The following is a 27,262-nucleotide window of genomic DNA, read 5'->3' as shown; positions in this document are numbered from 1 at the left end:
GACGTTTTCCTGTTTAATATATGGCTGGGAAAGGGGCGACACCTCAACCATTTTAGTAACTGCCAGTGTTGTTTTGTTTTTATCCCTGATCGTAGTTCCCATAGTTGTGGAAACCCACGATACAGTGAGATAAATTATACTAAAAGCCTTTTTCGCCATACATGTGTGGCGAAACGTCAACACAAACAATGCTTGCCATCTTGTTTCCGTCAGTAAAAATTTCTCTCAAACGCGTCAAACACGCTGGGACATCTGAGAAACGTAGAAGAGTTTGCAAATTATTTGGTCCTGTGTGGAGGCGTAATTTTTGTTTCCAAGCACATGTCTGAGACTGCAGCAGATATAAAGCATATTGCGAAATGTTTCTATGGCAGAGTGGTTTCTTTACGACGTGTGCGCTATTTACGCTTCAACACATCGTGCATCAATTGAAAAGGCATATGGACCAAAGCAAGACAATAAGCCGTCCACTAGAACAAATGTATGTGTGTAGAACTCTTTGACTTCATACCATATCAAACGCAGGCACATTACCATCTTTTGCTAAATACTCAGATACTTCTATACAGTGCTGGATGACACGGCAAGCTGCTGACCAATACATTATGGTAATTTAAAAAGAAATGATTGCCTACTTAAGATGTGCATTGTAGCTCTAAACCGGCACTGGCATTAAAAAAATGCTTTTTCAAAATACACTCTAAGACAAAAAACGACACACCACGAAGGAATTATCCGAATAGGACGGAGATCCGTAGATGTGATTTACACGCACAGACAAACAAATGATCGCAATTTCAGAAAACTCGGATGATTTTATTCAGGAGGCTGATCTTCACAACTTGAGCAAGTCAGTTTCGCTTTGGTCCGCCTCTGGCCCTTATGTAAGCAGTTATTCAACTTAGCATTGACTGAAAGAGTTGTTGGATGTGCTCTTGAGCGATATCTTGCCAAATTCTATCCAATTGGCGCGTTAGGTCGTCAAAATACCAAGATGGTTGGCGGGCCCTGCGCATAATACTCCAGGCGTTTTCAGTTGGCGAGAGATCCGCTGACGTTGCTGGCCAAGGTATAGTTTGGCAATTAGAAGACAAGCAGTAGAAACTCTCGGAAGGACAACGAAATGGGGCGTAGAATATCGTAGACTTATCGCTGAGCTCTAATGGTGTCGTGGATGACAGCCGAAGGTTTCGTGCTATGAAAAGTAATGGCATCCCAGACCATTAGTCCTGTTCATCAGCGCGTAAGGCAGGCGACAGTCAACCTAGTATCCCATTGCTGTCTGTGGAGTCTTCAGAAACGTCTTCGGTGGTCATCGTGGCTCAGTTAGAAGCGGGACTCATCGCTGAAAACTATTCTACTCCACTGAATGAGATTCCAGGCCGAAGACGTGTCTGGAGACGCGTTGGCCAGCCGTGGGGCACCAACCTGACTGTCGCCTTCTACGCGGTATAAAGGACAGGAGCGATGGTCTTCGGTGCCATTTCTTTTCATAGCCCGGCATTTGGGGGGGGGGGGGGGGGCAAGAAAACAGTGCACAGAATATCACATACCTACTTTTGTGCTGTAAAGATAAGCCATCCTGGGCTTACATTTCAGCAAGACAATACCCATCCGCACACGGCGAGCCTTTCTACTGGTTGCCTTCATGCTTGCCAGACAAGCTGCCGGATCTCTCCCAGCAGAGAACGTTTGGAGCCATCCATCTCGGTATTTTGTTGATCTAACATGCCAGTTGGATTGAATTTGACACGATATCCCTCAGGAGGACACTCAACAACTCTATCAACCTAAGCTAAGCCGCAAAACTGCTTGCATAAGAGCCAGAGGTGGACCAATGCATTGTTGACTTGCTCAATTTGTGGAGCTCTCTCTCTTGAATAAATCATCCAACTATTTGAAATTGTAGTCATTTGTTTGTCTGAGTATTTGTGGCTGGTTACGTTCTTCACTAAGCAAACCTTAACGCCGCAGAGTCCACGAGAAATTCATGTGGTAGTAGTAGTAGCAGGCTTCTAAGGGACTCGATCTCACATGATTCCTCCAGATGCTCCTGTCTTGTGCTGCCTCTTGCCAGTTACTTATTCCCATTCTCCGGTGAGTATGTTGGATGGTACAGTACTTCCCAGTCCCATCGGCCGAACAGAGCAGCCACAGCTTCCGATGTATGCGCCCGCGCATTGTCGTGCAAAGTGATGGGTAGGTTGCGCAGAAAAAAAAAAAATGGCTCTGAGCACTATGGTACTTAACATCTGAGGTCATCAGTCCCCTAGAACTTAGAACTACTTAAACCTAACTAACCTAAGGACATCACACACATCCATGCCCGAGGCAAGATTCGAACCTGCGACCATAGCGGTCGCGCGGTTCCAGACTGTAGCGCCTAGAACCGCTCGGTCACCACGGCCGATGGTTGCGCAAAAAGCGTCGCCGCTACTTTCATAAAGCTGGTCGCAGGTGATGCTCCAAAAGCGAACAGTAATAAGACTTAAGTCCTTGTGACTTCGATTTGATTCCGAAGATGAAGGAACCACTTCATGGCATTCGCTTCAGAACTGTTCCAGAGATTCGACAGGCAGTAGACCGCTCCATACGCACCATCAACAGAACAGGCTCTGCTAACGTTATACTATGCCCTCCACATCGCTGGCAACGGTTTCTACACAACGCTGGTGACTACTTTGAAGGATAGTAATAGGTGCAAACATGTAACTCTTTTGTATCGGTTGTGACTAGTAGTTGCCACTATTTAAGTTCCAACCCTCGTAGTTAACTTTCTGAAGAGTTTTGTAACAACGTTACTGCTGTACAACAATTAATTGAAAAATGACGAGAATACGACAGATAGACTAATAACGCATTCATAGATTATGAAAAGGCTTTCAGTAGATTGAACAGAAGCACTTTTTAGGGTATCGTGAAAAAACGAGGATATCCGAAACTTTCAATACAAGTAACAAAGAGTCTTTATCGGCACACAGAAATTGTAATAAATACAGCGAAAGGGAAGATGGGGCCAATGTACAGTCAGTTTCACATGAAACTGTACGGCCATAATTTTAAATGTAACGTCCGAAGCGACATCTCTGGTAGTGGTCTCGAATCTCTAATCTATGTGCTTTTGAATAGTTTGTAGGTAAACAGTGAGACAGTTGAAAGTTTTGTTTCGTGGCTGCAGTTCAAAATGAGTACAAAATATGTGAAGCGTCACGAGGCAGTGATCCTAGTAAATCACCCAAAGGGACCAAATCTTTCATATAGAGCTGCAGCTAAAACTCTTAGAAAGTCAAAGACATTCGTTGCGAAGTGGGTAAAACGATATTTAGAGGTTGGAAACGAGGATGATTTACCGTAGAGAGGGCTAAGGTGCCAAGCTATAACCGATAATGGCAACGACTGGATTAACTATTATGTAATTGTGCAGTTAGTAATGACATGTATTTTCATGTAAACCTGTATTTGTAATAGTGTCTTTTATTTCATACAGATAATGGCGTACACTTTTTTGTGGTACTGACTGTTTCTCTGCAGAGGTGTGCGACGAAGATGTAGCCTCTCACCTGCTTTAAGCTTATAATTAAACGACGTTGTTAGACAGTGAAAACGAGAAATAAAACAAGATGACAGCTAAATATTGGGACACATTCTTATTAGTACCCTGATATTTACGGCGATCAAATAATTGTATGGCAGACAGTGACCTTCAGTTACAATTTTACAAAGTTTTGGTTACAATTTTACAAAGTTTTGGTTACACCCATTCTAACGTATGGAACTGAATCTTGGACGTTAGCTAAGAAAGCCAAAGAAGAATTCAGTGGGATTTATTGAAATTTTTAAGGAAAATCAAAAGATTTGCCTTCAGATGTCAAATATAAAACAACATTACAAGAAAAGAACTCGGTATATACTGTACAAATGAAACAATAAAACAAATAGAGCAATGAATAAAATGGAAACAAAATATTAACAGAATGGGGGAAAGCATATTAGTTAATCGTCAGTCAATTATAAAACGATGGGAATGAGGCATATAGGACGACCGAGGAACGGATGGCACAGTGAAAGCGGAAAAGACTGGGCAAGCCTGCTCCTTGAAGTTAAGAAGAAGAAGAAAAAGAAGAACGAAAAGACAAAGGTTAAGAGTATTGTGATTGTGTCAAATGAAAATAAAGCGTTACTAATTTAGACAATCTCACATTTGTATCATGGCAGTAGATTATGACTGGATGTAATGTCTTTGTTGTCGGAGAACGCGTTCTCCGACGACAAAGACATTTCATCCAGTCATAATGTACTGCCATGATACAAATGTGAGATTTAACTGCAGTTTGAAACGACTGTTCGTGCTCTAAGTCTAAGGGCCGTGAGGCAATGTGTAGTAAGATCAGGTAACGACGCTGTAAGAAGCCAATAAAATTTGACCTTGGGCTTCAAGAACGACTATTTCAGTTTACACTTTTACCAGTACCTGAACATTACTCTGGTAGTTATAATCTCGGAACTGCTAGAACCGTTTAGAATGGCGCGACGGAACATTTGAAACTGGTCCGAACTAGAGGAACCTTGCAATATCATTTTCGCCTGATAGCCTCTCGTCTAATTTTTTCCCATAAGTGAACAATAATTTTTGACTCAGATGATTACGAGCATATTTCGATGGTATGTCCCATTACGCCACAGGGGAAACTTTCGTCGTTCAGATACGCTGTATGGACATATTATGCGCCAACTCACCAAATGCCAGCCCACGAGAAAGCTCCAACCGCGACTGAGATGGTGAGGCACGCCATTATGGCCGAAATGCTACTAGCGTAGCTGGCCAGAACCATCGCCACAGTCTCTATGACGAAGGCACCGCATATGAAGATTTTCCGTACCTGAAAATAAAGCAGGTTCATAATTATGTTTCAGAAAATTTATAATCATTCGCGTGAAACAGTTGTCGGCACTCTGCAGTTATCTATGACACTGAGAAATGTTTACTAATTAAATTGAGAAGTGTAGAAACAATCTAAATCTCACTTTTGAATAGATATGTTTTTTTATACTTTGTCCTTTCAAAAATTAAATTCAGTATCTCCTGCGATATCCAGGGATTTCTTTTTGCCAATTCGATCTTTTGTTGCCTTCACTATTTCATCTCCTTAATTTCCTACCTTTCCGCAGTTTCTTCAGTTTTAATGTACAGTTCGTAACCAATAAATTAAGGTCAGAGTCTACATTTGCCCCCGACTATTATATCAACAATATGAAACCTTGCAGTGTCTATGGGTCTCTTCCACGCGTACAACCTTCTTTCACGATACTTAAATCAGCCGTTAGCGATGGGTGAATTAGGCTCTCTGCAAAATTCTGCCAGATGGCTTTCTTTTTCATTCCTTTCTCCCGGACCCAAATTAACCTACTATTTTTCCTTTTAATCCTCTTCGTATTACCGAATTCTAGTCCCCCACCACCATTAAATTTTCCTCTCTTTGAGCTATCTGAATAACTTCCTTGAGCTCATCATACATTTTTAAGTCTATTCATCATCCGCTGAGCTAGTAGGCACATAAACTTGTTCTGCAGTTGTGCGTGTTGTCTTTGTACCTATCACGACTACGAAAATGCGCTCACTATGCTGTTCATAGCAGACTTCTCGCATTGAAATTTTCTTGTTTATTACAACACTTACACCTGCAGTAGCCTTGCTTAATTTTGTGTAGTTAACCCTTTTTCACTTGATCAGAAGTTCTGTTCTTCCACCTCGCTTCGCCAGTTCTCGCTATATCCAACTTCATGCTACCCATTTGTCTTTTTTAACGCCAATTTGTTTCTCCTGACAACATCCTTCTGAGTATTCCTTGCCTGGAGACCCGAATGGGGGACTACTTTATCTCCGTAGTATTTTATCCCAGCGGATGCAATCACGATTAACCCATTCAGTATAACTGCTTCCCTCGGGAGAAATAATAGCTGTTTTCGCATCACCATGAGCTGTCTGCAATTTCAAAGTAGCAAATCTATGTTGGCTATCGTTACAAAGCCAGATTAATAAAAAAAATTGGTTCAAATGGCTCTGAGCATTATGGGACTTAACATCTGAGGTCATCAGTCCCCTAGAACTTAGAACTACTTAAACCTAACTAACCTAAGGACATCACACACATCCATGCCCGAGGCAGGATTCGAACCTGCGACCGTTGCGGTCGCGCGGTTCCAGACTGTAGCGCCTAGAACCGCTCGGCCACTCCGGCCGGCGCCAGATTAATCACTCATAAAGAATTTTTTCCTTACAAATACTGAAAAGGCCTCTGCCTCTCTATAGGAACAATATGTTGGTCTGGTCTCTGTACAGGCTCTCCTCCGTTGTGGTTGGACTCACGGCACGGCTGTCTGTACCGCTCTCATCATCAACGGCATCATGGCAATGAATAGACTAGTTAGCCTGTTCTAGTGTCCGTCTTTTCTTGGTATTACATGGTCCCTCCATCCGGCACGTCGGTATTCCACGTTACTGATGTATTGTGACAGAGATGTTAAAATGCTGAAATCAAATGTGTGAATTACCTCTTTTCTTCATTAGCGTTCGCAATTGAGCCCTTAATATCGAAAGTTATATGGAGGTTTATAAATGCTATAAGAATCTTCAAGCCACACTTTTTATGTTCTTCGATTAGTAGTTTCATGCGAAAACACCAAGCGAGTTTTCGCAGTGGGCTCGCATATGGGGGAACAGCAGTTCTAATCCCCGTCCGCCGGTCCAGATTCAAGTTTTCTGCTGTTTCCCTAAATTTCTTGAGACAGATAACTGGCTGGCTCCTCTGAAAAGGTCGCAGCAAGATTTCCTTCTCTGTTCTTCCCCGATTCCAACTCGTGCTCCGTCTGAAAAGGACTCGCTATCGACGGGACGTTAAAGCTTACTCTTCCTTTTCAACGTGAAAATTGCATCTATGCTTGGTCTTTATAGCATAAACACTATTTGCTCTCCTTTAAGAACAGCGTTCAGAATTTCAGCGCACAAGTTGCAGCCAGTGTCTAGAAGATTGAAGACTTATCCGCCTGCAGTTTTCGGGTTGCGTCCTATTCCTCTCCTGAGATGTCAGTCAATCCTTATTCCCGTATTCTTCCAGTATACGCTAAAATATGCAGCAGTCGATTGTGAAGTGCTGCCTCAGAGTACTTCAAAAGTTCGACGCTGGTACTGTTTGGTCTTGTTCTTTTACAGTTTCTAGTTTTTCTCCTGAGTACTTTTAGTTCTTTCGTCGTACCATCGGGGCTATAAAATCTGGTTGAAGGAGCGTTCACACTGTCGCATTAGGATGAAACCAGAGATGTTCGCCACCTTCGATGCAGCTGGCTTCGTTCTGTACAGTTCAACGCTTTCACATTTTTATAACTTGGGCTCTGTCTCCTATGCTCTCCGTTGTCAGTACTACTACCGAATCCACCCCACGACTCGGTGTCGTCCATGTGTAAAATACCTTCGCTTCTTTTCTGGCTCTGTTGTAAGTTTTTTGAGAGTGTTTAAATTTGTTAGCTATCATTTTCTCCTCTCGCATACCAAATATGGCTTCATTAATCTTTTCATTCCAGTTTTTTAGAACTCCGTCTGTCGTATCGATTTTTTTCGAGCGCCTCCACGCACAGCCACATTCTTAGTTAGTTTCTTTCATCTTTTTTGTGTCATCTGCAGCTAAATATCACAGACTACCTATTTACTTGTTTTTAAATAATCATTACTTTCATACACAACGACTTCCTTCGCGAAAAACCTATTTACACACAGTGACCTTCAAGTACTATATTTGTAATTACCTGCGTGTGGCTAAGAATATTTCGATTTTGAAGCAAGTCTGCTAGATGGCCAGAAAACTGCAAGAGGGCAGCCATAATGATGTATGGAACCGCGGAAAGCCCTCCAGATTCTTCCAGACTGAAGTGGTGAACATCTGCAACATGCAAAATTTCCAAATGAATAAACTATGTACACGAAGTGCGAAGTACGTCATTACGTCAGCCAAGAGGAAATAAAAAATTATTCGTTATCTGAGTTAAAGGACTTTTAATAGCCAGTACGAAATATTCTATGACATAAAGAAAACGACCCCCAAAGTTGTAAATTACTTACAATTTCTGGAAGTGATTTGTCGGTGAATTGTGTGCGGAAGAAAACATCCATGAGGAATCTTCAAAAAATATGTGTGTTAAATCTTATAGTACTTAACTGCTAAGGTCGTCAGTCCCTAAGCTTACACACTACTTAACCTAAATTGTCCTTAGGACAAACACACACACCTATGCCCGAGGGAGGACTCGAACCTCCGCCGGGACCAGCCGCACAGTCCATGACTGCAGCGCCTCAGACCGCTCGGCTAATCCCGTGCTGCTTCAAAGAATACAGTGAAGGCTTATTTAAATCTATTCTATGATTTGCCTTACAATCGTCTTCCTTGAAGTAATTCTCGCATGAAGATGGGCAGTAAATATGATCTTGTGATCCTTGTTGGCTACGCGTACTCTTATCTAGAAGTCATCTGTTCGGGTAAACACTATTTGAACCATGTTGCGGTGTCTTAAATATCTAGGGCTTCATATAAATAACAAGCGCATATAGCGTCAGCCTATAAAACCAATCAAACCTTAGTACTAAAGAGCTATTAACTTTTTTAGCTACAATGAGAAATAAATCGGCGATAAGTTATGATTATATCCCGCAGTAACAACACGGCTAGAAATGTTTGTATGATGTGTGGCGCAGTTTACTCCGAACTTTCGTAGAGGCTCAATAAACATCAATATACACTGAAGCTCCATAGAAACTGGTATAGGCTTAGGTATTCAAAAACAGAGATACACTATGTGATCAGAAATATCTGTGCTGCCACCTACTGCCAGGTACTCCATGTCAGCGACCTCAGTAGTCATTAGACATCGTGAGAGAGCAGACTGGGGTGCTCCGAGGAACTCACGGACTTCGAACGTGGTCAGGTGATTGGGTATCACTTGTGTCATGCGTCTGTACGCGACATTTCCACACTCCTAAACATCCCTAGGTCCACTGTTTCCGATATGATAATGAATGGACACGTACAGTACAAAAGCGGACATGTCGACCTCGTCTGTTGACTGACAGAGACCGCCGATAGTTGAAGAGGGTCGTAATGTGTAATACGCAGACATCTATCCAGTTCACCACACAGGAATTCCAAACTGCATCAGGATCCACTGCAAGTACTATGACAATAAGGCGGGAGGTGAGAAAACTTGGATTTCATGGTAGAGAGGCTGCTCATAAGCCACACATCACGCCAGTAAATGCCAAACGACGCCTCGCTTGGTGTAAGGAGCGTAAAGATTCGACGATTGAACAGTGAAAAAACGTTGTTTGGAGTGAAGAATCACGGTACACAATGCGGCGATCCGATGGCAGGGTGTGGATATAGCGAATTCCCGGTGAACGTCATCTGCCAGCGTGTGTAGTGCCAACAGTAAAATTCGGAAGCTGTGGTGTTATGGTGTGGTCGTATTTTCCATGGAGGGGGCTTGCAATCCTTGTTGTTTTGCGTGGCACTATCACAGCTCAGATCTACATCAATGTTTTAAGCACCTTCTTGATTCCCACTGTTGAAAAGCAGTTCGGGAGGGGCGATTGCATCTTCCAACACGATCGAGCACGTGTTCATAATGCACGGCCTGTGGCAGAGTGGTTGCACGGCAATAACATCCCTGTAATGGACTGGCCTGCACAAAGTCCTGACCTAAATCCTATAGAACACCTTCGGGATGTTTTGGAACGTCGACTTCATGCCAGGTCTCACCGACCGGCATCGATACCTCTCCTCAGTGCAGCACTCCGTGAAGAATGGGCTATCATTTCCCAAGATACCTCTCAGCACCTGATTGAACGTACGCCTGCGAGAATGGAAGCTGTCATCAAGGATAAGGGTGAGCCAACACAATTACTGATGGAGGGCGCCACGAACTTGTAAGTGTCCGGATACTTTTGATCACATAGTGTACGTAAACAGGCAGAATACGGCGCTGCGGTCGGCAAAGCCTATATAAGAAGACAACTGCCGGCGCAGCTGTTAAATTGTTACTGCTGCTACAACGGCAGGTTGTCAAGATTTAAGTGAGTTTTAACGTGGTGTTAGAGTCGTCAACGAGCGATGGGGCACAGCCTCTCCGAGCCAGCGATGAAGTGGGGATTTGCCCGAGGTACCATTTCACGAGTGTACCGTGAACATTAGCAATCCGGTGAAACATCAAATCCCCGACATCGCTGCAGCCGGAAAAAGATGCTGCAACAACGGGACCAACGACGACTGAAGAGAATCGTGGCCGTTGTGCCCGAGAGGTTCTAGGCGCTTCACTCTGGAACCGCGCGACCGCTACGGTCGCAGGTTCGAATCTTGCCTGTGGCATGGATGTGTGTGATGGGCTTAGGTTAGTTAGGTTTAAGTAGGTCTAAGTTCTAGGGGACTGATGACCTCAGATGTTAAGTCCCATAGTGCTCAGAGCCATTAAATTCGATTCTGGGCCATCAACAAGTGTCGGTGTGCCAACCATTTAACGAAACATCTTCGATATGGGCGTTCGGTGCCAAAAGCCCACTCGTGTACCCTTGATGACTGCACGACACGAAGCCTTACGCCTCGCCCGGGCCCGTCAACACCGACATTGGACTGTTGATGACTGGAAACATGTTGCCTGATCACACGAGTCTCGTTTCAAATTGTATAGAGTAGATGGACGTGTACTGGTATGGAGACAACCTCATGAATCCATGGAACCTCCATGTCAGCAGAGGACTGTTCATGCTGGTGGAGGCTCTGTAATGGTGTGGGGCATGTGCATTTGGAATGATATGGGACCTCTGATACGTCTGGAAATGATTCTGACAGGTGAAATGCACATAAGCATCCTGTATTATCACCTGCATCCTTTCATATCCATTGTGCATTCCGACGGACTTGGGCAATTCCAGCATGACAATACGACACGCAACACGTCCAAATTACTACAGAGTGGCTCCAGAAACACTCTTCTGAGTTTAAACACTTCCGCTGGCCACCAAACTGAGCATACTGGGATGCCTTTCAAAGTGCTGTTCAGAATCTCCATCCCCTCCTACTCTTACGGATTTATGGTGTCAGTTCCCTCCAGCAGTGCTTCACACATTAGTCGAGTCCATGCTACGTCTTGTTGCGACACTTCTGGGTGCTCGCGGGGGCAAGATGCCCTTCCAGCACCTAGTGCGCGAGATCGCCCAGGGCTTCAAGGCCGACCTACGCTTCTTAAGCTCCGCCGTCATGGTCCTGCAGGAAGCCAGAGAGGCCTACCTCGTCGGCCTTTTCGAAGACACCAACCTTGTACAGGATTATTAGCTTGGAGAGGTGCATCGAAGCCGCCTTCAGAATGAAGACCACAACACATACTAATCATCTTAAAAAATGGTTACGCCCTGGAGAATCAACTGAGCATATGCAAACTTATTGGCTTGCCGCAACAACAGAACTGAATCCTTCGCCATTGTGAAGCTTGTTAAATACTACTCTGGTAATTCAATCCGTTAGTTACACCGAATTGTCTGCGACTGCTCGTCCTGACCTCCGTGTAACAATGTAAGAAAAGACATTTCTTTGTAGCTGACAAAGCTGCAGAGTAGTTTTATACGTTCCCGTGTGGCGGACTGAATTAATAAAAGTGTAACGAATTCTGCTGGTTGTTACCCTTCATGTACGTTGGCAGCTGTGTCAGCAGCGTGTAGAATCCCCAGTTTTCAGTGAAGTGAGCGAATAACACGGCCCAGACCGGCGGCGATGTCAAGAACTTCAGCCAAGGAATTTGAACATTCTCCTGTAAAATAAGATAGTAATTTATTCCAATTTTACAAAGCGCTTTTTACATAAAAAATCCATTCATGTTCAAATTTCGTGTTTCGCCCAATATCTCTGCTAGCAACAAATTTTGGAGACAATTTTCTGCAACAAACGACTACGAAGGTGACTTTATACTGTATCTCGCTAAAACTTGTGAATGTAAGGAGAAATGATTTCTGTCCCGTCAATGTCATCCCGCATGTGTGAGTTCCTGTATTGGGAGCAGCAGTGAAATTGTGTGCATAGTGTTTGTAATGAAGGTCCTGCTTCATCGTGGTCACACGTCTGAGAGGCACCTCTGCAAAAGGAAATACGAGATAACACACAGTATGATCACAAGGTAAAGCCAAAATACAATTAAAAATTAACAAGTCAAATGAAATGACGTGCGCTTGCCGTCAAATACTGCAATCCAACGACCCATATTACCCTTTCTGAAAGAAAATATAGGAACTCGTAAACGGGGAGAAGTGTCCTAATTAAGGCGGTATGCAACAAGTATAAAATTATTATTTTTCAGTGTCTGTGTTTTACGTTGTACTACGCAGTATCCTTCAGACATGCATGCCTGTCTGAAGGAACAGACACTCCTGCGATCTACAGCTGTATAAAACAGAAGAAATGTATTCGCAATTGCGACTAGCGTTAGACTTCACTAGACAACGTATTGGCGACACATCAAAATTTGTGCTGGACTGACACTCATACCCGACTGTGCAGCTGAAGCCTAACTGTATTTGCAGTTGGGAATGCAGGGTGGACGTTAATGAAACTAACAATTTGCAGCGACGGATTCATGACTGGAAATGGAGGGAAAAAGGTCTGATGAACACGTGTCCAAAAATGGAAGGTGTGCGTGCAACGACAGCATATCGTCCCAGAACACAGTATAGAGTTGCATCGCATCCACGTCGCAACAGATGTTCAAACTGGCCTCCATGGGATGCAATGGACTCGTTCCCACGTCGCGTTATGGACTGCTGACCTCTTTCGAACGTTCCGGCCTCTCTCCAAATAGCATCACACACGTCGCGAAACGCTGTTGAAGGATCTGCACATCAGAAACTGATTCAGCACACACAACGCTTTTCAGATGCCCCCAGTGGTATAAATATAGGGAATTTAAGCCCGGCGACCTAGCGGGCAATGCTACAGGGCCTTCGCGTCCTACTCAACATCTGGGGAAGATGTCGGCGAACTGTAATGCGGTAGAGGGGTGGTGCTCTATCATGCAGAAATCACATAACCTGTCGTATTGCCAAAGGCACGTTCTCAAGCAGCACAGGCCGAATATTCCGCAGGAATCCGAAGTACGTTCCTCTGTCGAGGCATTGTGGAATAATAACCGGTCCAAGTATGTGGTCGCCGAGTATGGCTGCCCACACATTGATGCTGATCCGATGCTGATGACACGCCTCAACCGTTCTCCGAGGATTGTCTGTCGCCCACAGACGTCGATTATGCAGTTGATGGTGCCAGTTTTGGTAATGGTTGCTTCGTCGGTAAGGAGGACAGGAATCCCATAATTGTGATGGTCTGATGCAAAAACCGTCGGCAAAATCCTTGTAGAGAAAAATCCGCTGCTGATAATCCTTGCACTTGTTGTAGGTGATAGTGATAATAGCGGTTGTCGTACAGACACACACAATTGTACTTTGGCCTTCACCATGTTGGCGGGCCACTTGGGTGGAGCTTCTACCGGAGTTCAATATCCTGTAGAACTTGGTCCTCCAAATCTGGTGTACACACAGACCGCCGACTCCCTGCACGTTTGTCTACCTGGAAGGACCGCCGGCCGCGGTCGTCTAGCGGTTCTAGGCGCTCAGTCCGGAACCGCGCGACTGCTACGGTCGCAGGTTCGAATCCTGTCTCGGGCATGGATGTGTGTGATGTCCTTAGGTTAGTTAGGTTTAAGTAGTTCTAAGTTCTAGGGGACTGATGACCACAGATGTTAAGTCACATAGTGCTCAGAGCCATTTGAACCTGGAAGGACCCATGATCACACAAGCGCCCAAAAAGGGCTTGAAATGTTTTGTGATGTGGTTGGTGTCTGTGAGGGTGCTTGTTTTTGGTGTAGCCGTGTTGCTTCTCGACCGTTTCCATCTGCTTGGCCGTACACAAACACCGTCTCGGCTTCTTCCCGACATGAAAACCAGACGATTCTGCTGCATACAGTTCGCTGCTTCAGTCACACAGCCTGAAACACACAAGGAGCACATGGCATGTGGTCAGAAGAACTTTCATTTGTCATTGCCATATACCATGGCAACAATGCATTTCCGGATACAAATTCATTTGATCTTTTTATCCTAATTTTCCAGTCAGGAATCCGTCCCTGCAGTTTGTCGGTTTTATTAGCTTTCAACCTGTATAGTTTTTCTATTTCATACAGCTGGCCGCGTCGGGTAGCCGCGCGGTCTAGAGCGCCTTGCCACGGTTCGCGCGGCTCCCCTTATCGGAGGTTTGAGTCCTACCTCGAGCATGGGTGTGTGTGTTGTCCTTAGCGTAAGTTAAAGTTAGATTAAGTAGCGTGTAAGCCTAGGGACGGATGGCCTCAGCAGTTTGGTCCCATAGGAACTTACCACAAATTTCCAGAAATTTTTCATACAGCTGTAGATCGTAGGGTTGTATGTCCCTTCAGACATGCATGCATTTCTGAAGGACATTGCATAGTACACCGTAAAACACAAACAACGCAAAATAGTATTACATGCTTACACAGGCTGCGACAATAATAAATCTCTCACTGTGCACGAATCACAACAGTGCGAGTGCAGGATGTGGACACACAGTGACAAATGTTGGTTTGGGTCAGTCCAAGAGGGTGACCCGGATAGCCAAAACGGTTACTGGTGAAATGTAAAACCGGAATTCCGGGTTTGAAACTCAAATGAATGGTGCTGTATTCTTGTTTATATGTATTATTAGCATTTCAGAGCAAACTCACAAATCTGCGTGGGGAAAAAAATCTCATTTCAGCGTACAGTATAAGGAAAGACTACAGTGCAGATTTCTCATTTAAAAACGGCTATGTTGGGACTAGATGCTCTATACCATAACAACCAACTATACACCAATGTCAAACGGGTGAACAACATAGAAGAGCCACAGGAGCTGCTGTGGCACACGACATTCTAAAGGTTTTTGCACGCACGGCAGCTTGGCCGCCACAAGTCCCTGGCCTCATTGACTCACGTTCCTCTGCATCACATGGTCGCAAATAGATCCTGCTGTATCCTGGTATCTGCACGATATTTAGTCCAGCACCCAGGATATACCAGGTCAGTTCAGTCCTTCAAGTTCTCTGGACCATTAACCGAGCACAGCATGCAGCTCGTCACTCAGAGTTGTCGCTAAGAAACCATCAGGATCTTCAATCCCGTACTCCAGCTAGCAACTTCCACCATATGGAGTCATCAGCACCATCAGCTGGCATCACCAAGATGCGGCGTTTGCACCAGGGACGTGTGTGGGCTTTGGGATTGGCCGTCTTAATGGTCCATATTGTTAACTTTTCATTCTAAAGCGAATCTGGAAATTAACTTTTGCATTTTCCAGGGGCCTTCGCCCAACAGTCCATTATTGCATAACTCAGGTTCCGACTGTCCGCGCACAAACTTAATGCCAGAAGGTGATCCTGTTACACTATAACTTTATAAATAAGTTTGTCCAGCATTGTTTACCTGGGCTGTGTTCTCACTGCAACGCCAGCGACACAGTACGCACGTAAAATTATATCTGAATGTTTTATGGATGGTCTAACAAGGGAAAAGATCCGCCAGCACGAGTCGAAATTTGACTATGCTACGATCGTGGCCTATTGAGACTACAGGTTATTATTACGCAATACTGCTGCTCGCAGAGGTCGGCATATCACGATTGTCATGTGAACATGGAAGCAGGAGGACTTCAGGAGGGCCATACTCAACGCAAGGCAGGGTCTCAGCGAACACGTGTGACTAGCGCCCGAGAGGGCAGAGACGTAGTGTTTGCTCAGTCATGCACGATCGTGCAGCCACGTCACCTCTGTTGGGTTGAGAAATGGGCTTGCTTACAGCAAGACTTGTACGCACACGGACAGTGCTATGACGTTTGGAGCACCATGGTCATTTAGCACGGCGACCCTTTTAGTGGCCAGCAACAATACTGGACACACGAGTGGCACTACGTCTCGTTTAGACGACTGCAGTCATTGCACCTTAGCCACCTGTCTGAGCAGTTTGTTGGTAGGACCCTCAAACCAATGGTTCGACTTTTCTCAAAGTCCGAAACATCGCGATAAGCTGCACGCACGTTTTTTTAGCATGCTGTGAGGTAGTCTCCCCATGGAAATTTCCAGAAAAGTTAGACACACCCAACGGCCAAGATGTAATGATACCATTCGTCTCTGTGGAATGGTCTTTCCTCGTACTGAAAACGACGAAAGTAAGCCCGCCTAAGGATGAAATTCTAATCAACATATCCCACAGGCATGCAAATATTGGAATATCAGTTTAAGTAGGGTCTACTACAGGTATTCATGGTGTAACCCATTCCATTTCCATCAATTTAGTATGCAATCGCTTGTAACAATATGGGTTCCCTTCTCCAAGCACTGCAGAGACACTGTGGCTCCATTTTAGTATCACTGACTATATTTCGCCCTTGCTTCCACCAATGGCAGCCACCACAATTTCGTCGCCTGGCAGCTTTTTCTCCTTTCCATTCGTTTTCTCTCTCTTTCTTTAGCGCTGCCAAATTGGCTGAAGAACTTAGTATTATCCACAGCTAAACAGATGCACTGTTGTGTTATCCGTCTAGATTCCCACGAAATGAAAGACACCTGAATAACGGGTTTCCACCTTGCTTTGACTAGCTGCTGTCTTCTGCGTGCGTGAAACATCGGTGGCTCTTTCTGTCACCGAAATGACTGTATTGTAGGTTGCAAAGCTTCTTAACAATAGGTTAACCTTTCGGCGCCTTTCACAACCCGTAGCTGGCGACGACATTCCGAAACATCGCTCGTTAAATTTTGTAAACGAAACACCGCATCTAATCTCTCACACGGTCTCTCAGGTTTCTAAAAGGTGTAGTCCGATGAGCAGGGGCATATGGACCGATGTCTGATGCCGGAGATTCGTTTGCATTTCGACACAGAAACCAAATACACACACTGGCAGAAAAGGAAGAGCGAACTCGCCAAAGAAAATGACCTAGATCATCTTATTTTCATCAGGTTCTGCTGGAGTAAAAAATGAAAGTGATACAAAAGTCTGTCGAGTGAATGAATTAAGAAAGACCTAGTCAGAACCCACAGCTGTTTTTGATTAAAAATGGTCTGTTGTCTAGAACACCACTATAGTTTAGTAAACACTGTACACACGTAAGGGTGGCATCCATCAGCACAGTTCGTGTAAATAAATGATTTTTTGAAAGCTCATATTGCCGCCCTTCTCCAAGCAGGAAGGCCATGTCGGAGAACTAAGTGAAATTGAAGGCTAGAATTTAATGTCGTGTCGATGATGTGCTCATTTGAGACGCAGCTCAAACTCGGATTGAGGAAGGATGAGGAAGGAAATCATCCGTATCCTTTCAAGAACACCATCCCACCATTGACCGTAATCGATTTTTAAGAAGTCAAGGAAAATGTAAAACTGTATGGGGATATGAGACGACGTCTTGCCGAACATGAGTCCAATGTCGAAAAACTCCTCCAAATCGCTCGGTTACGAAGAAACTGTCCAGCACATTGGACGGAAGAAGTATTCTGCATGTAAGGATTGGCGCCAGTGGTTTGAGGAAAATACACATACTCTTCCGGAGAGCACCAACGTTCAGGTTCTCGTCTGGACAGCCACATCAGTGAGCATTTATTGAAGCGTTCGATACAGCTTCGCCAACTAACAACCGAACTGTCACCTTCCAGACTTACCTAAACCTCGAGCTACGCTACAAACAACGGTAGTTCACCACATGTAAAATTGGTATTCACATACATCGGCTGCTCCGGCTCACAAGCAAGTTGCCACCTTCCAAAAGAACCTACACCTCGTGCTACGCTGCAGATCAGCATGTCACCGCGACATATACAGGCACCAAAGAAATATTGTCAGTGTTTTGTTCTCTCTCCGTTTGCACACGTAAGACTCCACATGCCACATCCATATTACGTTGTGGGACGAAGCTGACGACCGGTATCCATATATTCAATTGAACAATTTGGGATGAGTCGCCATCGCTGTAGGCGTCACAAACAAGGTACAAAGTTGCACCCAGAAAGACTGTAACGTTACGAGCATGTGGGCGAGTTTTTCCTTAACCTATGGCTGGTACTGGGGAGAGCCGAATTTGCTTGCTTGGCTGGGTGTGAGTCGGCAGGGCGAGGACGTCACTTGGCTGCTCCGGAAGAGTCTAGGTACGAAGACAAGCAACGTCGCCAGAAACGGCTAAATCCCAAAGCTGGGAATTTGGACGGCTGTTGCTCGCATGGCCTTTGTGCAAAGGTGCATGAAAAATGGAGTGTCAGACAAGTTGAAGAATGGCTTCTTACAGTTCTAAGAACGCATAATAATTTACAATCAAGTATTCAATCAAATCTGAGTAAGTAATTACTGAGAACATTTCTTGCGGGGAAACAGCGGTCTGGCAAAAAGTACTTTAAAAATGGATTATAAACAGTCTCGACCGCAAAAATATTTGTTTCGATGGTAACCAGTTTCGGTCAGTGTTTGACCATCCTCAGACCCTCATACTATGACTGTAGGCGTTGGTGGTGAAGATAACGTATGTTGTAACTCCAGTTTGACGTTCGTGGAGTTACAACACCTACTCCATTCACCGCCACCACCTTCCAACATGGTATGAGGGTCTGAGGATGGTCCAACGCTGGCCAAAAGCAGTTACCATCGAAATAAATGTTTTTGCGGTTGAGACAGTTTATAATCAATTTTTAATGTACAAAGTTGAATACATCTGCGATCTCAGAAGAATTGGGCGCATCCAATGACACAACGATATTTTAGTGTCTTTACAACTACAGAAGTTAATATTTCACAGCAAATAAACATTTTCACAATGAAACTCTTAATTAACAACTTTTATGCGATTTCAACATACGATATCTCAGACGATAGCATTGCACTATAGTTATCATCTCTGATAGCTACTTATCTCTATGTATTTTATATCTTCTAACTATACAAATCTTTGTCAGAACATCGTATCCTCCGCAGCTACGCAGCAAATGAATACAGCATGAATACCTCACATTTTGTCATTTTTGTGTACTAACTACACCAAAGAGCCAATGAAACTGGTATACCTGCCTAATACCGTGTAGCGCCCCCGCAAGCACGCAGAAATGCCTCAACACGACGGCAGTGCTGGAGGAAACTGACACCACGAATACTGCAGGGCTGTCCGTAAATCCGTAGGAGTACGAGGTGGTGGAGATCTCTTCTGAAAGGCACGTTGCAAGGCATCCCAGATATGCTCAATAATGTTCATGTCTGGGGAGTTTGGTGGCCAGCGGAAGTGTTTAAACTCAGAAGAGTGTTCCTGGAGCCACTCTGTAGCAATTCTGGACGCGTGGTGTGTCGCATTATACTGCTGGAATTGCCCAGATCCGTCGGAATGCACAATGGATATGAAAGGATGCAGGCGATCAGACAGGATGCTTAAGTGCGTGTCACCTGTCAGAATCAAATCCAGACGTACCAGGGGTCCCATATCATTCCAACTGCACATGCCCCACACCATTACAGAGCCTCCATCAGCTTGAACAGTCCCCTGTTGACATGCATATTCCACGGATTCATGAGCCTCCATCAGCTTGAACAGTCCCCTGTTGACATGCAAGTTCCATGGATTCATGAGGTTGTCTCCATACCTGTACACGTTCATGCGCTCGATACAATTTAAAACGAAATTCGTCTGACCAGGCAACGTGTTTCCAGTCATCAACAGTCCAACGTCGGTGTTGACGGGCCCGGGGGGAACCGCAAAGCTTTGTGTCGTGCAGTCATCAAGGGTACACGAGTGGGCTTTCTGCACGGAACGCCCAATCGATGATGTTTCGTTGAATGGTTCGCGCGCTGACACTTGTTGATGTCTCAGCACTGAAACCTTCATCAATTTGCGGAAGGGTTGCACTTCCGTCAAGTTGAACGATTCATTTGAGTCGTTGGTCCCGTTCTAGCAGGATCTTTTTCCGGCCGCAGCAATGAAGGAGATTTGATAGTTTACCGGATTCCTGATATTCACGACACACTCGTGAAATAGTCATACGGGAAAATTCCCACTTCATCTCTACCTCGGAGATGGTGTGTCCCATCGCTCGTGCGCCGACTATAACACCACGTTAAAACTCACTTAACTCTTGATAACCTGCCATTGTAGCAGCAGTAACCGATCTAACAGCTGTGGCAGACACTTGTCTTTTACAGGCGTTGACGACCGCAGCGCCGTATTCAGCCTATTTATACATCTTTGTATTTGAATACACATACCTATACCAGTTTCTTTGGTGCTTCAGTGTATTTTGCCAGTAACTTAATTTAAATGTTGACTGCAAGTGCTGTTAATAAACTTTACTAATTTAAAAGTGGTCAGCTGCATGTGTTAGCAGACACCATGACTGAAAAGCGAACGAAAAGACTCTTCTGTCAAGAAGGCGTAAATAATTGTTGAAACAATGTTTAACGACAATTTGTTGTCATTCAACGGGAGCGCGCTTGTGCAAGAAGAGTAGCTTATTTATTAAGTAACAAACCTTTCTTTGTAAGTATTGTGAATGATCTGACTGTTATTGAATGTTTATAACATTTATTTATCTAAATATTTTTGAAATGTATTAGTTTGGTCATAGAAATGGTGAAGAAGAGTCGAATCATGTTTGTAGAGCTTAATAACGATGTATTTTTGGTGGGGACGGACTTCAGCCAATGGAAAAGCAGACAGTGGTGGAACACTACAAGAGTGAAGTGGAGAGTGATACACTTTCGAGTGAAAAGCTCAAGGAAGCGATTATGGGCACTTTTACGCGAGTTCTGGAAGGAGGGAGACCTGCCTGAGGTAATGTGGGATTCAATCGTGGAGGTGTTTGACTCTGGGCAGTTAACGGCCGCTAACATAGTTCAATTTCTGAATGGAATTTATATTTCGAGACGTCTGCATGTGCTCCAAAGTAGGACTCTAACTTTTACCACTTGTGTTATGGAACTGAGGATAGACAGAGTATGAGTATGTTAATTATCACGTTGAACTCTGAATTGTTTTGATCCGGTGAACATTTCGTGTATTGTTATTACTAAACTGAGTTAGTTTTCGCGTTTCTTTGATGACTATTTAATTTGGGAATTTTACTACTATTCTCATAACCCTCTGAACTACACTTCACTGCATTTGATAAGAGTGTTTCCTGTCTGTATTTTAACTGAACATCACAGGGCCACTTCCCGATTATTTGAGATGTGCTTTCTTGAATAAACATTGTTCATTATAATTCTCGGTCCTCTACAGCAATTACACACATTAGAACTGCACCCTTCTTATTAAATTATTCACTTAACTTATTTTATATTCCTGTGCATTTTATTAGTTCTCAATTCTAGCCAATGAACAGACGTTTTGACTGCAGGATCAGAGCTACAGGTTATTATTTGCAGCGAATTAGTTGTGGGACATGAATGTAGACGTGTACGGCTTCATCCTATGACTACATCGAGCTACTCTTTTTAAACAGAGCCATGTGTAGTCCAAGTATTTAAGTACAAGTGATCGCAAATTAAAGACGCAACTGGTTGCTCCCATGAGATGCTGTTCAGAAGAACAATTACTCAGCGTTAATCGTTATTTACCATCGCAATATTATCAGAACTGTCTGTGGGAAGCAGAGGTTTGAGGGAGGGTGTAACTCTCCGGGCCGGCCGGTGTGGCCGTGCCGTTCTAAGCGCTTCAGTTTGGAACCGCGTGACCGCTACGGTCGCAGGTTCGAATCCTACCTCGGGCATGGATGTGTGTGATGTCCTTAGGTTAGTTAGGTTTAAGTAGTTCTAAGTTCTAGGGGACTGACGACCTGAGAAATTAAGTCCCATAGTGCTCAGAGCCATTTGAACCATTTAACTCTCCGGGCTGTGTCTCACCATTGAGCAGCCCTTTTCAAGTGGAGTAGCGAAAGACCAAATGGAGGAATGAATGCCAATAGACGTATTTAGTTGTGAGGCTACATTCTGTCTCGGTGTGTCAGTTTTTAGGGTGATCAATTGACCAGCACCAGCCTGTTTGTGTTAGGAATCGACGTACGGGGCCAGCTCTAGCTCTAGGCAAAACAGTGTTGGAAGTCGAGGTCTTTAATGGATGCGTCGAGGATACGCAGTATAGCACAGAAGGCATCCAGAACATTAGTCAGCCCTTTTAGTTGCCGTGCCTGAAACGTCAGAAAATGTGCCCTTCCAGCCGGACAACAGCCATCTGCATTTTTCTGCATCATGTGTACAAGATTTTTCACGTTTCGTGTCCTCCAGTGAGCTTTGTCTGCCAATTCAATTGAATGGTTAGAGCATCTGACTGCCATGTGCAGGACTCAGGTTCAGTTCCTGGTACTGCTAGGCATTTTTCCCTGAAGGGAGGACTAAAACGGGGTGCACCCAACTTCGTGAGGCTAATCGACGAGCTACTTGAATGAGAAGTAACGGCTCCAAGGCTGGGAAAGCCGACAACTGCAGACGGAGCTGTGCACTAACCACATGCCTCTCCACAGCACAACCAAATGCCTCTGTCGGAGGATGACACGGCGGTCAGTCGGCACCGCTCATCGTAGAGCTCCCTCCTGTTGAGCATGTTTGAGCACAGACTGTTCGAGTTGGTACTGTTTAGAATGCCCGTTGACCAATTGTGGCAACAGGCAGAAGCATGCGACACCACTGAAATCGTCTGTGTATGTAAGATTTCGCGACTGCATTGTATCTACAGGGGGATATGCCGGTTGCTGAAATTATTCAAAGCTGAGAGTTGGTGTATTTCTTTATGGCTTTGATAATATCGAGTGTACAACGTGCACGAGCTATCTAAACATTACTTCATTTATGTGTAAGCATCACTTCTGGGACTGTTTTATTTCATTTATACTATTGAATTCGGGAGAACATGTGTAGCTTCGATTTTCGTTAAACGGATTCTGCGTTTCCCTGTGTGTGAACGGCTTCCCCCTAGCAATAGCAAATGAGAGATGAAAATATCCATCTGACATTTCCGAGCGCGGTATCGTTAACACGAGCGGTTTCTCACAATGGGTGGAACAAAACAGAGTCGTTAGTACTGATATGGTAACGAGAAAAGGCCGTTATCTATTTACAGAATTTTAAAAAGTTGTTGACGGGAACGGCTCTGTCAATGACTACAGTAGTGCAAGCTGTCGCGGACAACCATGCCATCCCATTGCTGCAAATGCCTCGGGTCTTGCTGATGATCGTGGCAAAGATTCCACAAATCTTCTGTACGTGACCCGATCTAGTCAACAGCAGCTGTCCTAGCAGTTTTTTTTTTCAGATTACAATGGGATGCTTTCAGAGTTCTGAAGTGGTGTTTGATATACCATAGCCGGCCGCGGTGGCCGAGCGGTTCTAGGCGCTTCAGGGCCGCAGGTTCGAATCCTGCCTCGGGCATGGATGTGTGTGATGTCCTTAGGTTAGTTAGGTTTAAGTAGCTCTAAGTTCTAGGGGACTGATGATCTCAGACGTTAAGCCCCATAGTGCTCAGAGCCATTTGAACCATTTTGACAGACCATACGACATAAATGTCATTGATATCCGGTGTTTTTGGGGCCAGGTAACCAACATGAATTGGTATTCTCGCGTCTCACACCATCAGAAGACGATTTTTACCTTGTGAATTTTGCTGTCAACATTCACAGTTTCAAAACTACCGTAACATTAATGAATGTAGTACTATATGAAGAAATTACTTACCGTGGTCATCGCTTAGCGTAAATGTGGTATAGAAAGGAGTGGGGCTTTTAGTCATAAAAATTTTTGACCACTTATCCATGTGATGTAAAGAATATAATAGATGATATATTTAACTTCAAACACAAACTCCAAATAATAATTTCCGACTGTGTAATAATATAGTTGTAGATGTGTGTGTGTGTGTGTTCTGAGAGATGGAGAGACTGACCAAAGTTAAGTATTAATCACTGTATGTATTAAAGTTGTAAAGCTAACCAGTTTCACATCATACTGACACGTTCAGTTATGACCTATGAAGCAGGCAGTTAACGACATTAAACAGAGGTCTGTGCAATCTCTGTATTGGAAACTTTCATGTTTTGTTGGGAAGACGTCAGCCATAAGCCAAAAATTTCGTATTCGCGATTATATGAACTGCTTACTGGCGACTAAAAGAAACGAATTAAGTCGAAGACAGAGAAGCGACAGATAAAACACTAGCAGCAGGATTGAAAGAGACAGACAGAGAAAGAGAGAAAGAAATCAGAAAGGAAAGATGACAGACCTTTTCATTGGCATAGTCATCCTCCATAAACGATCCATAGTTCGAAATTACATTTTCTTGGAGACATATTGAGTCTCAACTTTATCTTCGATGAGAACAGAAGCTGAAGTATGAATTAAAATTCGTCCCAAGGATATGAACCCGGGCCTCCTGCTTACTAGGCAGAGGTGCTGTCCACTACACCACTCTGCCATGGTGGTTAACATAGTTGCGTGTGTTACCCTAGTCCAACTCCCACAATAACACAAACTTCAATTCAGACCTCAGCCCATCTTGATTTTCCACTTCTTAAATCAAGATGGGATGAGGTGTGAACTGAAGTTTTTGTTAGGGAGGGCATTGGACTGCCTCAACAGCAGGGTAATGTTGTGAATAGCACATCTGCCTAGTAAGCAGGAGGTCCAGGTTCATGTCCCGGTCTTAGCATAAATTGTAATTCATTATTTCAGCTTCTATAGTTATCGATCCATAGTTTGTTGTGCGACGTGACGTACTGCAATAGAAAAGTGTCTTGTTGGGAGTAGGTTTGTAACGGTTATATAGAGTGTTTACACAATATTAAGCTTTCAAAAAATGTTCAAATGTATGTGAATTCTTAAGGGACCAAACTGCGAAGTCATCGGTCCCTAGATTTAAACACTACTTAAACTAACTTACGCTAAGGACAACACACACACACACACACACACACACACACACACACACACATGCGCGAGGGGGTACTCGAACCTCAGGCGCGAGGGGCAGTGCATTTCCTGACATGGAGCCTCTAACCGTGCAGCCACACCACACAGTCGCACGTGTTTTATGTTATCAACATAATAGAACTTCAGTGATAACATAAGTTGAGACCACGGCAAGCAAAAGAAACACATTCAGAGATTTTCATGGCATGTCAATTAACAGAGGCTATTCGTTTTCAGACTCCATCTACTTATTCATTCAAACCACTGTGTAATGCATGGCCGATGGTATTTGCCATTTATGACATTTTGAGTTTTCCGTTTGAAGCACGGGAATTATGACTGTAATGCGTGCTGTAATTAGTTAAGTCCTGTCTTCAGTCCCCGCAGGAACGATACTTAAGAGGCTGCAGTATGTTCCTGGATTCTTCATTGATTCTCGAAATTTTGTAAATGGTGTTCAGTGGTTTCTTTCAACGAAGGGAAACTCCCCCTCGCAGACTCCTCCTCCTCCCGCCCCCTCACCCGTATTTAATGGTAAAATGACTCAGTGGACAGCCCGTCCACAGATGAACACAGATCAAGTATGAAAACAGGAAGAAGGTGCACTGAACTGTGAAAAAAGAAGCAAAATAGAAATAGTGAACAGGCGAAGCTCAAGAAGTGCAACATCGTGCGACTTGCTAGAGCAACTGCGAGGTGGCCGTGTGGTCACGGTGTTGGACTGCAAAGCGGGTGTTCCGTGTTCAACTCTCTCTCTCTCAGGGCCTTTTTTTTCCCCTTCGCAATTTGTGAACTGTCCGTCCCTTCATTGACGTGTCTGTTCTCCTTCTGTGGTCTTGGCAACTGTCGTACTGTACACTAGTTATAGAATGCGAGTCATGTGGTAAGAATATATTAACGTCGCAAGTAAATGTGATGAATACTGAGAGCTGGCGAGATGTCTCATAGACATAAATGGAATCATCAAGTAAACGGGTGTGAGCTATAGTAGAACAAAGGAATTCGAGTCAAAACTTCCGAAACGGAACACAAGAGGCATAACATACGGTACTTTTGTAGAACGAATAGGAGGTACGTACGTCTGGACGTCCTTTCGTTATACGTCGCTGTTGGAAACAGACGTTGCACCATGATAAAGACATAAATTTGAATACAGGTAACGGATACATCAACGACCAGACGGACAGCTCATAATTTTTAAAAAAGAATGAAAAGGGAGGGGGCCACGAGAGAGATTTCAACCCATATCTTCCCCTTTGCAGCCCACATAACCACGCCGCCATGCTCAATGAGTTCGCTGAATGTCGCTCATAGTGATCTTGGACCGTTAACTGTTTCTGTTTTGCCACTTTTTTCCACAGTTCAGTCATCTTCTCCCTGTTTCATGTTTGATCAGTTTCTGACAGGCTATCCAATGGGCATCTTACTACTAAATTTTAGGGGGGTGCGATTGGGAGTTTTCCTTGTTAGAATTTTTGTTTCAAACAAATGGTTCAAATGGCTTTGAGCACTATGGGACTTAATTTCTGAGGTCATCAGTCCCCTAGAACTTAGAACTACTTAAACCTAACTAACCTAAGCACATTACACACATCCATGCCCGAGGCAGGATTCGAACCTGCGACCGTAGCGGTCGCGCGGTTCCAGACTGTAGCGCCTAGAACCGGTCGGCCACCCAGGCCGGCTTTTGTTTCACTATGCGAGATTTTATCAGAAGTACGAAAGGAGCTAAACAACTTAAAACTTCGTGTTTTTCAAGAAAAATTTAATTATATGGGTACATCTATGTTATGTTAACTGGGGACCTAGAAACGACGTAGGGGCTCCGTCCCCACCGCAGCCGCAGTGGTCCGCAACCCCACGACGACTACCGCAGTCCACTTTACCCCTCCGCCGCCCCACACCGAACCCAGGGTTATTGTGCGGCTCGGCCCTCGGTGGACCTCCCAGGGAACGTCTCACACCAGACGGAGTGTAACTAATATGTTTGTGTGGTAGAGTAATGGTGGTGTACGCGTACGTGGAGAACTTGTTTGCGCAGCAATCGCCGACATAGTGTAGCTGGGGCGGAGTAAGGGGAACCAGCCCACATTTGCCGAGGCAGATGAAAAACCGCCTAAAAACCATCCACAGACTGGCCGGCTCACCGGACCTCGACACAAATCCGCTACGCGGATTCGTGCCAGGGACCGGCGCTCCTTCCCGTGCGGAAAGCCGTGC

General features: G+C 44.4%; 1 protein-coding gene across 1 annotated transcript in view; it reads right to left on the bottom strand.

The window, feature by feature from the left end:
* The window catches only part of LOC124776640 (vesicular glutamate transporter 2-like), a 172,933-nt gene that overhangs the window by 2,882 nt on the left and 142,789 nt on the right, over positions 1 to 27,262 (bottom strand). The window contains exons 7-9 of the mRNA XM_047251730.1: positions 11,718 to 11,844; positions 7,801 to 7,934; positions 4,738 to 4,880 (exon numbers count right to left, since the gene is read on the bottom strand). Coding sequence (XP_047107686.1) covers positions 4,738 to 4,880; positions 7,801 to 7,934; positions 11,718 to 11,844 — 404 coding nt within the window. The remainder of the gene's footprint in view (positions 1 to 4,737; positions 4,881 to 7,800; positions 7,935 to 11,717; positions 11,845 to 27,262) is intronic.

This window comes from Schistocerca piceifrons, chromosome 2 (assembly GCF_021461385.2).
Source record: "Schistocerca piceifrons isolate TAMUIC-IGC-003096 chromosome 2, iqSchPice1.1, whole genome shotgun sequence".
NCBI classification, from domain to species: Eukaryota; Metazoa; Arthropoda; class Insecta; order Orthoptera; family Acrididae; genus Schistocerca; species Schistocerca piceifrons.
This window is presented reverse-complemented; position numbering and strand designations above follow the sequence as displayed.